General features: G+C 26.6%; 1 protein-coding gene and 1 long non-coding RNA gene across 4 annotated transcripts; one reads left to right on the top strand and one right to left on the bottom strand.

Moving 5' to 3' along the window:
* The first annotated feature begins 3,586 nt into the window (after positions 1 to 3,586).
* Positions 3,587 to 10,412, top strand: LOC112772827 (EG45-like domain containing protein). Of its 3 annotated transcripts, XM_072224518.1 has the most exons (5): positions 3,597 to 3,682; positions 3,989 to 4,057; positions 8,624 to 8,769; positions 9,117 to 9,417; positions 10,193 to 10,412. In XM_072224518.1, exons 3-5 carry the CDS (start codon positions 8,637 to 8,639, stop codon positions 10,197 to 10,199), a joined length of 441 nt encoding a protein of 146 aa, XP_072080619.1. In that variant the 5' UTR covers positions 3,597 to 3,682; positions 3,989 to 4,057; positions 8,624 to 8,636; the 3' UTR covers positions 10,200 to 10,412. The 3 variants fall into 3 exon arrangements, with proteins under 3 accessions (XP_025673622.1, XP_072080619.1, XP_029150610.1); XM_025817837.3 differs by lacking the exon at positions 3,989 to 4,057 and having other exon boundaries at positions 3,587 to 3,682; XM_029294777.2 differs by lacking the exons at positions 3,597 to 3,682; positions 3,989 to 4,057 and having other exon boundaries at positions 8,502 to 8,769.
* On the bottom strand, positions 8,532 to 9,189 carry LOC140181185 (uncharacterized). Its single transcript, XR_011876000.1, has 2 exons — positions 9,047 to 9,189; positions 8,532 to 8,797 (listed from the first exon to the last, which is right to left on the bottom strand). It is a non-coding gene; the product is annotated as an uncharacterized lncRNA (long non-coding RNA).
* Positions 10,413 to 12,465: the final 2,053 nt, after the last annotated feature.

Here is a 12,465-nt window from a genome sequence, read left to right as displayed (position 1 = left end):
AAAAAAGATTCACACCTAACCATTTTTTATAGTTCATGAAGGACATAGGGATAACCTTATCAATCCCTTTACTTTTATTATGAACAATCCTTATGTTTCTTTCTAACCAGATATTCTAAATAATCACACAAAAATACATCATCTACTTCTTGCGCTCCTCATTGTTAGCTGATATCTCAGTTCAACTTATAAAATATTCCTTCAATATCTCCGGTCATGACCATTTCCTTCCAACAAATGATAACCAAGAACATATGCATTTTTTATTCTTAAATTTTATAAAAAAAAAAGATAAAATAAAAAAAATAATATTTTATCATTTTTATTAATTAGATATGCAATGTAGCCTATATTCACTCTCTACCACAACTATGGTGAAATTTTTACTATCTTTTTTTAAAGATTACAATCATCAATTCCCAAGGATTCTATCTAATCCTATTAAGGACAAACCAAACTTCTAGCCAAGTTTGATTTGGCTAAATTCACTCCATAAACTCTCAACACTAAGTGCTCATCCAACTTAATAAGAAAAACTTCTCAAGTTCATGAAAACAAAACAGAAATGATAACAAAAGAAATTGACATAATTTTTAGTTTTTCTCTAAGTTTATTCTCTTTACCTTTCTCTCAATAAATTTTACTAATACTTCACAAATTTATCTTTTTCTATTGATTGAAATAAAGAAAGATAAAATTGAATAACAAAAATTTCAATGTAAAACTATAAAAGAGAAGAAGATATAACTAAAGTGCTATGAAAATCAAACAGTGTGTTCACTCTCTTTATTTTAATTTTTAGCTATTTACCCTTTTTTATAAGGACATAGCTTCTAAAACTTGAGTTTAGTGAGGATACCAATTTTAAACAAGTAGATCACATTTAACTTTATCTTTTTTCCAAAAAATTAGAACAAAGATGCAGAGAAGAGAAGTAGCTGCATTAGAGTCTTCTGATCTAGCTGCTTCTCTTTTTTCCTTTTCTTTGGCTCCAAATTTTAATTATGGCTTTTATTCTGTGATGAGAAAGATAATCTTTATTTTCTTTTTCCTATCCAAAAATATGGTAGCTTCAACAAGTTAGAGTGATTGCACAAACATAGTAATTCAACTTTTTTAATTAACTTTTGTATCAAATTTGATTTTGATTTTTTTTTCTCCAACATTTGACTTTTTTCTTTTTTTTTTTCAATGCTAAAACTTGGTGAATCACTTTTTTATTTTGCCTAAACTATTTCTAAACATGTTATTTAGCTTGTAAAACATATTTTCATCCTTATTTTGTGGGTACAGCACATGGGTTATGGGCTGAATAGGGAAGAGATTATTTGTAATGGAATTTGGGCTTCTTCAGTTGCATTTTATTTTTTGTACAGTAAGCACACACATTACAAATACTTTTGGACTTTAACTCAATTAATAATGTTTTGTTATTATCAAATAATTATTATTGTTTTACTTTAAACTCAATAGAGCTGAATTTTAATTTGGTTCTTAACATTTTAAATATCTTATTTTAATCTTAAAAATTTTCAAATGTCATATTTTAATTACACAAAAGTTTTAAGCGGGTTCAATGTTGTTCCACTATTAAATTTGACATAAATAATTTGCATATTGAAAAACCAATAGCATTCGATTTCAGTATGTAAGTAAAATCGATTCACTAATAAAACATTAATATAAAATTTTTCATTTGATTTTAAAGCCTTGATGATGATAGTTAGAATTTTGAATTTTATACCAAAAGAAAAGTGAGAGAAAAAAGTGTTTCAAAGAAGTTTTGGTTATATTTTGCTTATACATGAAAGAAGATAGGTATTAATTCGTAATGTTATTAACATCCACGTCACTCATCCCATTAATTATTAGTGTCAAATCTAACGGTGGGATAATATTAAATTATTTAAAAAAATTTGAGATAGAAATAAAACATTTAAAATGTTAAAAATTAAATTAAAATTTAATCCAAATATAAAAGACTAAAATAATAGTTTATCTTATAGATTAATATATAATAATTAATTTAATAACTAATTTTTAATGTACAAGTATATTTTTTTATTGGCCCCACTTTATACTCTGGAATTTATAATGGTCATGAGACAGAAACAGAAATGTAATGCCACACGCTAGAATTGTTTGTTTAAATCACAATGATGAATGTGACACTTCTTGTAGTAAGCGATTCTGAAACTCTTTTTGTGATTACTATCAAAATTATTAAAACTGGTTCAGAAGTTAGGCTTTGATGTTGTTGCTTGTTGCTCTGTTCTTGTTGTAGATTTTCTTGTTTTCATGTTGATTATGCTGCTGATTTTTTTTTCCCAGTTTTATTGGCTAGTCCATGCCACTCCTTTGTATTTATTGTAAGGATCCAAAATTAGATCGAAAATAGTATTCTTTGAATAAATGGATTATGTTTTATTCACATTTTAGAAATAAGAAATGATATAGTTTGTTATTTTTTTGCTATCAGTGACATCTGCTGTCATTGCAGAATTGCTTATGTTTTTTCATCTAACTTTAAACTCAATTCATTATTCCTTTCATATACTCTCTCGGTAAGGTGTTGGATATGATAACTTCTCTTCTTGTTCCATCTTCATTTATGTGGATTTAAAATTTGAGATAAAGTGTATTTGATTTTAGTTCCAAGTTTCTTAGGATTAGCTAAGCTTCTTTGTTAAGTTAGAAAGTTAGATATTTGTTACTGTATTAGAGAGGTTAAGATTCTTTCTTAATAATAATTTAGTTCTTATTTTCTCCAAATTTTCTCTCATCTCTTAGCACGCTCTCTCTTTCTTCTGCTGTTTTCTCTCATCACTAATAAGTTTGTAGTTTGAAACAAAATTTAATAAATAATATTTAATATTTTTATTTATTGAAAGTCTAATTATTAGTAACATGAAATTTTTATTTTTGTTTAGAGTTATTCTAATATGACTATGTTATAATAATTACTATAACTATAGTATTTTAAAAAGTATGGCTAAAATTAAAAAAAAAATATTTTTTATTATTAAACAACATTTTTTAAATAGTATTACTTAAACAAAAATATTACTAAAATATAAAAAAATATGACTTTAATTTTAACAATATTTATATGGTAGAAACTCAGGTGCAGTCGACTTCACGTAAAGTTGATACCTGAAAGCCATTAGATGATTTGACTGATTTAACTAAATTTTCATCTAACGGCTCTTAGATATCAACTTCCCGTGAAATCGATTTCACCTGAGTTTTCGCCTATTTATATAGCCATACTAGAATTAATGTTTTATTTATTGACGAGAAGGTTGCTTCAAAGGAGTTCAATAAGTAATCATTTGTTATAAGAGTTTCATCTTTAATTTGAAGACTCCCGCCCCCTAAATAAAAGAGGTTGATTGTGTACACTTGTTCTTTTTAAAATACGTAGGGAGTTCATATACATTAATTGTTTCTTTACGCTGAATTTAACCCAATAACACAAGAAATGACCAAAAATTAATTGAGTCAATTGCTTTTCAGTTACTTCTCATAAACCTTCAATCACTATCCTTCTATTCTATCCATTACTATTTAATGCCTTGTTCTTCATGGAAAATTTTGTGAATGGTCATTTCATGCATTGTATTCCTCTCAAGTCTCATAAATTTGAAGGCATCACATCATATAGATAACCACCAATAATCAGGTACGTGTTAAATGAATGTATCATATATATCTTCTCTTTATTGTATGATGATGAAAATATAGAATAGATATATGTATCAACGAAATTAAGCATAGAAAATATAAAATACATATATGTGTCAATGAATCAAGCACAGGAAAATTATACCGGCGGTTATTCAACAACTTATATATAAAACTAAAAAGTTTAAATATTTAAAAATTCTATTGAATTGAGGTTCAATCAAGGTAGTTCAACCAATTATTATATATATTAATTAATTTATATTTTGTAATTTTATGGACCTTTTGGATCATTTTGTGGCAGTTATTTCATCAATTGCTGAAAATCACCAACAAGTCAACAACCAATTTAAAAACACCTCATTCGGCTGCGGTTGGTCATGCGTCGCAAAATTATTTAGAGGCGATTTAAAACTGCGGTTAAACTGAATAAAAACTATATTAGAGATAAATTTACGCTTTTTTTTCTACATTAAATTATGCCAATTTTGGTTAATTTTATAATTTTATCTCACCTATAGTACAAATATAATTATTTATATATTTTTTATTAATTTAAATTTTGTGACATAATATTAGAATTTTTATTACCTACAAATTTATGTTTGACTTATTTTAATATATATTTTTTACCTTTTATCCAAAATAAAAAAATCAACATAAAAAAAAAAAGAAAAAAACATATAATACAAAAATAAATCTTTAAACTTTTAGTTTTAGTTTCATGACTCTTACATTGATTGCTTTATAAATCTTTTTCTTTTTTTAACTAATGTTCTCTCTGATACTTTAATACTAATTAATTGGGTTTAGCACTTTAGCTATGAGGTATCCTTCTTAATAGGGGCGGAGCTAGATGAAATATTAGAGAGAACTCAAAAATATTTACACAATAAATAAAAATAAAATAAAATTTAAAAAAAAATCTAAACTGAAATTTATATATAATTTATATATAAAAAATTAAAATTAGGGACCGTTACCCTCCCCTTTCTCTCCATGGAGCTCCGTCCCTGCTTCTTAGCGCATATATTCTTAGCGCATATATTAAGGTTATTGTTAGTAGAAATTTTTAAATTTTTTTATATTAATAAATACGCAATAAATATATTAGAAGTTAAATTTTACTTTTTTTTATTTTTTTTTAATTAATAATATTAACTTATTCTTGTAAAACACATATTAGCTAAACTCATACTAATTAAGTAATTAGTCACCAAAAAAATACTAATTAAGTAATTATAGTATTAAGTATATTTAGAAACGATAATGTTAAAAAAATAAAATTAAATAAATTATAATTATTTTTTATTAATTTTTTTTTATTATCAAATATTTTCGATTTGATAATAAGAGTGGTGGCATGCATGCAGGTCTCAACTTCCAACTACAAGCGGGCCGTTGCCTGCATTTAAGATCTTTAATTTAATTTAGACTATGTCAATAAATTTTAAATCATTAACCATATTTGTTGAAAAGAACAACAACTCAGATTTTTTTTTTATGACTTAAATAAATTAAGGAAAAGACCACAACTCAATTTTCGATTACTCTAGAAGACGGCTGCATCTTTTGTTAGCATATTATATATGCCGTTAGAGATCAAATAGAATTTTCCAACGACACAAAACAATAGGCGATTTGTCCAATTCATAGTTCACTTCTTAAATACCTTTTCCTACTATTAGGGGACATAGCCGGAAAGTGGAAACTTTTGTGGTGTGATTTTAATTGTTTTTGAAGTAAAAAAAAAAAAAAAAAAAAAAAAAAAAAAAAAAAGCTACGCCAACCACATTTCTGTCAACTTCTGCCAACTCTTATTTATAATTGTGTTTAATGGAAGTGTCTTTGTAGATGTATTTAATAAAAATGTCTTTTTTATGATTATATTTAATAGAAGTATCTTTATAGATATTTTTTTGGACGTGTCTCTTTATATATGTGTTTAAAATATAATAATTAATTATTATTGGTAATAAGTTGATACCTATACTTTTCCAAAAAAAAAAATTATTATTTAAAACTTTTAATCGAATTTAATTCAATCCAAAGGACAGCAAAATCGGCTTGTTCATTTTTTTTAAATAAATTAAAATTTTAATTAAGGTTTAGAAGATAAAATGTGACTAAGTTTAATATAAGTTTGATGCTAAAATAATGATAGGTTAAAAAATATTTTCTATTTCTAAAGTTTTTCAAAAATTTTAAAAATACTTTAATATATAAAATTATAATGGAAACATATTTAAAATTTTTCGGAAGCTTTAAAGCTAGAAAAATATATTTTACCTAATAATTTTATCATATAATTCAGTTTGGATTGAATATAATTGGTTTAAAGTTTTTTCTCAAAATTCAATCCAATATATACAATTTGTTAGCACTTAGCAACAAAACTCAATTCAATCTAACTTATTTTGGGTTTGACCTTTTTCTAGTTCAAATAATGTTAGGTGGCCAATATGTTTAGTAAAAAAAATATTAATTAGTGTAAATTACATGAATTGTTTTAATTGAATTGATTTGGATGGTGAACACCCTAAAGAAAACTATACTAAAATTTGTCATTTGCATAAGTATTTTGTATTGGATAATTGATTATTGTGTGCCTAATTTTCTTTTTCTAGTTGAAAGTAAGTCCTTAAATTGCTGCATTATATACGCCTATCCTTGCTAACTTCAAGGCAATTTTTTGCAAGATAATTTAACGGAGGATTTTTTTTTTCTTTTTATACTGTTTGACAATTTTAGGATCGATGCTAAAAATTTAATTGTAAAAAGAGCATACCAGAACTTTAATTTTATATAAAAAAATATTATTTTAATAATTTTTTAAAATTCTTTAATTTAGCTTATATATGCAAACAAAGTTTTTAATTTTATATAATTTTAATTTGCATAACAGAACTAATTTCTTTAAAAATTATCATATCTATATATGCAAATGATTTATTGATATTAAAAGGATTTTGCTATTTGCACTTTAAGGGTATACCATGATGATAACAAAATCCATATTAAAATTCAGGAAATGAATCTTTTTCGGTGAAAAAACACTTAAGAGAATAAAATGTGATATTTTATTTTTAATTTTTTAAATGAGACTAAAATTAAATAAAAAAATAATAAAAAATTAGATTAAACATTCGACAACATCTAGTTTTTTTTTTTATTAGAGAGAATCCACTCCGTAAAATTCATTCCTTATTAAAAAGGGTTACATGTGATTGGCTTGAAAAATGGTGTCCGTAATCGTTGGCATTGAATTGGCCGACATATTCTTTGACCTTTTAGGGTTGACTTTTTTTTTTTCGGTTGAGACTGGTGGGTCACGGAAAGAATGTGAAAATCTTAGACTTTTAAATTTTTTTTAGAAAAAAATAAAAATAGAGAGAATATGTCATTTAAATTATAATTTATTAGTTTTAGTTTTTAGATATATAAATTATCATATAAATATTATAACACATATATTAATAAATATTTTTTAATTTTTTTATTATTTGATTAATAAAATTGATACACGTTCATGATTTAATTAGATACACAATAAAAAAAAGGCATGACAGGTGATCTACTTAGATGACTATCTGTATGCTTTGTTTGAAGTAGCATTATTATGGTTTATTGAGAAAAGCTAGAAACGGTAAGTTATTTTTTAAATTAAGTTTAATCAAGTTGGTTATGTATTTTTTATTTTTTTTTTAATTAGTTTTATCATGTTAATAAATTATTACTAGATGAATTTAGTTGAACTTAATATTAAGATGACTTAATCATATAGCACCATTGATTTAGCATCGATTAATTCGATACGATTTTTAAAATATATATCAAGTTCGACTTTTACAATATTAAATTTAAATAAGAAATAAGACGACAATTTTTTTCTTCAAAAAAATGTATTGATATAAAATAAAATATAAGGACAATAATAATTTAGATATGAAATTTTTCAAGAAAACACGGGAAAAAACTGAAAAACAACTAAAATCGAAAGAGAACAAAACACATAATAAAGTAAGAAATTGACAAATACAAATAATTAGCCACCAGAAGAAAATGCAAAAAGCCTATTGTAACAAATTTCTTTCAAAACAGCTATACTTAATTATTTATAGGGAAAAGATAAATATGTCATTGACCTTTTGATTTACAGATATTTAAGTTTTTGAGTATTTGAAAATATATTTAAATTTTTGATATTTTTAAAATCTAGACATATTAATTTTTTATATTCATTTGGATCTGTCAGACTCAACAGAAAAATCAAACATGACTCACGTTTTACTAATTTAGTTGATACAGATGCACACGCGAGAGAGTTTTTAAAATTGAACAAATTAGATTCAGAGATCGATATGTCTAAATTTTGAAAAAGTTAAAAACTTAAATGTATTTTTAAATAAACTTAAATATTCGCAAACCAAAAATTCGGAATTGATTTGTCCTTTTCTCTTTTCGAGTCCTGCTAGAGAGCCAATGGAATATTTGTACAATGTGTATGATGAGCTATATGAGTTAAAAAATGAACATCACTCATACTTAGATTTTGGGGTTCACCAAGAATCAAACTCTTGACCTTTCGGATCTAGAACTTTGATACCATGTTATGATACCACTCATCCCAAAAATTTCAGCTGATGAGAAAAGATAATACTAATCGTTATATTTCTAATACTTCCCTAAACCTCCATTGTACATATTATACAAATATTTGATTGGCTCCCTATACTTTCTCTTTTCTTATTTATATTTTATTATTCTTGGTTAAATACTCTGGTTTATTTTACTCTTCGTTAACGTTCAAAACGAAGTATTAATTAATGATATACAATTCTAGCACAGAGATAATGGTCAAATACATTGATACAAACTCTATAATTTAGAATCATTTTTAACAATTATTCTATAACTGATATCTTAAATGGTTTCACAGCATTATTTCAGCTATGCCTATGCACAAGCACAAGGTTTCTGTTCATCTTCTATCCTTCCAGGCCCTCGTTTTTTTCTTATCAATTTTCATTCACTTCTCTCATTGTGATGTTGGCACTGCTTCTCACTACGGTCCTCCCTTTTTACGTAAGTTCCACTCTCCAATTTAATTTCCCTTTTTAATGATGAAAAGTAGAAAATAAGCTCTTAAAAAACAGGGTTTAAAATCTAAATATGTATAGTATATGCTCCTGAGTCATTTTAAAGCATAAAACATCCAAGTTAAAGAGGTTTATATAGGAATTATTTTATACAAACTTCCGTTTACAAACGTTAATCCAAACACACACTATATCATGTGGACGTGGCCCACTGGCCCTGAAACATGACATACATACATGAATGTATATGGTGATGAACTCACCTCTATTAGTTAACCAATGTTTGAAAGACACTGGAATGATGAAAAAGATCTGATGGGTGTATGTGGTCAGCCACAGCATGTTACGGTAAAGACGCATCAGAGTTTCCATCGAGCAACATGTTTGCATCAGCAGGAGAAGGCATATGGGACAATGGTGCTGCATGTGGTAGGCAGTATCAGGTGAGGTGCATCAGTGCAGCCGCACCTAGAACCTGCATTCCTGGCCAGTTGATCCAGATCAAGATCGTCGATCGCGCGCAATCAACGGTCTCTAGGCCTTCCAGGGCTGGAACTTCCATGGTCCTCTCCACCACTGCATTCCAGGCCATTGCAAATGCCTCTGCTTCTTTGATCAACATTGAATTTCAACAGTTAGTTCAATTAACCTTATCTTTAAGTAATTAGGTTAAATATTATAAAAACGTCCTTATATAAAAATAATAGTTGAAAATACTTTTAGACAAATTTATAAATATTTTTATTATTTTAATACGTATAAATCTTTTAATTATTATTTTTTATATAAAAATATTTTTATTTAAATTAACCACCATATTAGTATTACTATGTCTTTGTTCCGTGTTGATCTTGTTTTGCTGAGTTGTTGGCAATATCTCAAGGTTAGATGTAGAAATTCAATATTCAAATATTTAATAATGATGTATGACTTAAGATTTTTTTTTGGGGGACAAGGTTGGTATTTGGTACAAATTGTATTAGCTTTAGCTTTAAAAAATATATGATATTAAAAACTCTTGTTCTTCAGGCTTCTACTCGTTTTCTTTTTGTCTAATGAGTGGAGGGAGTTTTCTTATCTCGTTTGTTTGTATTAATTTGTTGTTTAAATGTTCTTTTCGAACAAAACGTTCTTTCACATTTTAAAAATTTTTAACCAATTTCTAATTATTTAAATAAAGTAGAAACTCATGTGCTGTCCATTTCACGTGAAGTTAATAGATGAGAGTTGTTAGATAGTTTGACTGATTTGATTAAATTTTCATCTAACGGCTCTCAGCTATCAACTTCACGTCTGCACTTGAGTTTTCACCTTTAAATAATTAGTTTAAGTGATTTTTAAGGTATCACTAAATTATTGTATATAGGAGCTTTAATATTTATAATTGTTATTTGTAAACTTTTTTGCAGGGTTTAATTCGAAGGTACAAACTAGCATCAGTGCATTGTAGAAAAGAATTGTCATTCCTTTATTAGTCATAAGATAAGGGTATCTTTATTAATTAGAAAAGGATTATGCATATGCAACTACTAGTCTACTAGAAATGTTGTCAAAGTCAATGCAACGTACATGTTTAGATACATTTGTTTACCTATATATAAAGCAATATCCCAATTATTTCTGCTATAATTTACTATTTGAATATCCTAAGCATGCATGATTGATGCCACTAATGATTGTCAAAATAGCTAATAAAAAAAATATTGTCAAATTATGGTACAAATAAAAATTAATAAAAGTGTTTACAAAATGATGTCTACAACTTTATGAACAAAAAATTAAACATTTACTCACATTTATTTTTTTTTTCCCTCCTTTTTTCAAAAATTGCGGCTACGGTACGGGCTGGTCGTAATTGTTAGTTTGGTTCAAATTAAATACCAGAAAAAAAAATTGGTTGACCAATTGCAGAGTTGCTTTTATGATTATGGTGACCAGAAAGAAACCATGAACTCAAGTTTCTAGAGTATATAACTGCATATTCTAATTATTCACCCCTTATTTAGCAAAAAGTCTTCCATTTAATATTATTGATCAATATCTCCTAATTTTGGTCCAAGAATGAATTGTTCACCTCCATTTAGATTCAGTCATATGTGTACACACAAAATAATAATCAATTAATTACTATATATAAATACATATTTTATATAAATTTAATTTTAATGTACTGTCAGTATAAAATAATTTTAGACGTGTATTTAGTTATACAATATCATATCAGTAAAAATAACTACTTTTCATATTGATAATATAAATAATCATTTAAAAGAGCGGATGTGATTGTACGATGTATCAAAATTGAACTCATTTAATATTTAATATTTTTTATTATATTAATATAAATAAATTTGATTATTAATTTATTATAAATTTAATTATTCTATTATGTCGAGAATTTTAAGGCATTATATTTTTTTATTATAAAAATCCTTGTTTTGTCTGAAAAAAAATGTATTGCTGTTGGTTATATTAGATACTATTATAGTTCTTCTAGAAACATTGATAAGTTCTTTTTAACTTTTAAAAAATTATTCTGAGTAATTTTAAAAATTAAAATGAGTAAATAGGATATTGTTACCCCATTTAATGTATTAATTTATATTTTTTATTTTTATATTTAAAAAACCTTTTTATTATTAAAATTATAAAATACTATCAAATCTTGGAAGTTATTGAGAAAGAAGAATAAGAAAAATGATCAAGAATAATATTATATAGCTTATTTATAAGGTAAGAAGAAAATACATCTTTTTTATTGGAAAAGGTAGTTAATCAAGCATTTCTCTACCTCTTCATATTTACCTTACATCCTATGCAATATTAACACACCCTCCACACTCCACAGTGATAGAGTAAGCTGAGAGAGTTAGTTAGCCAGCTCAGCACAATTAGCTCAATATAGTTTCAGTTAACCCAGATAGTTAGATCTGTTAGAATTCTGTTAGTACAGGTTAGTTAAGCACGTGTAGGTTCACAATGTGTGATGACAGCTGTGATATATGTGTTGTAACTGAGCCCACAAGGGTTCTTAACTTTACCTTTCCTTCAATTCAGTAACACAGAGCACACTCTGCTCTTTCTCCTTCAATCTTCATTCTTCAAACCCTCTTCTGTTCTTATCCCTCTTACTCTTCTTCTTCTTTAAGTCTGATACCTTTACATGGTATCAGAGCTATACTTCAATGGCAGAAAGCTCATCAACAACAGAAGTCACAATGAATCAATCGGCTGTAGTTCCAAGCTTCACCTCTTCCCCAATCTCCATGAAACTTGATGATGATAACTTTCTACAGTGGAAAGATCAAGCTGAGTCCACAATTGAAGGTCATAATCTGCTTCACCACATCACAGGAGAAAGAATCCCTCAACGCTTTGATGAATCAGGGCAAATCACACCAGAGTTTGCATTGTGAAAAAGACAAGACGCACTATTGAAATCTTGGCTTCTTGCTTCAATGACCAAGCCTTTCACAACTCGGATGGTAGGCTGTGTCTACTCACATGAGATCTGGAAAAGGTTAGATAATCATTTTTCTTCACAAATTAGAGCTAGAATAATTCAGCTGAAGAACAAACTCAGCACAATTAAAATAGGCAATTCAGTAAGTGAATATGTGTTAGCATTAAAAGGAACAATTGATGCATTAGCTTCTGTGGGAGAACCAATGAGGGAGAGTGA

The sequence above is a fragment of the Arachis hypogaea genome, chromosome 18 (assembly GCF_003086295.3).
Source record: "Arachis hypogaea cultivar Tifrunner chromosome 18, arahy.Tifrunner.gnm2.J5K5, whole genome shotgun sequence".
In the NCBI taxonomy this organism is placed as follows: domain Eukaryota; kingdom Viridiplantae; phylum Streptophyta; class Magnoliopsida; order Fabales; family Fabaceae; genus Arachis; species Arachis hypogaea.
Note: the sequence above shows the minus strand (reverse complement) of the source record. Positions and strands in the feature narration are given on the sequence as shown.

Coding starts and splice junctions, on each gene's coding strand:
- LOC112772827 (XM_025817837.3), top strand. CDS start 8,637: ATGCCTATGCACAAGCACAAGGTTTCTGTTCATCTTCTATCCTTCCAG. Junction 8,770..9,116: donor CTACGGTCCTCCCTTTTTAC/GTAAGTTCCACT, acceptor GTATGTGGTCAG/CCACAGCATGTTACGGTAAA.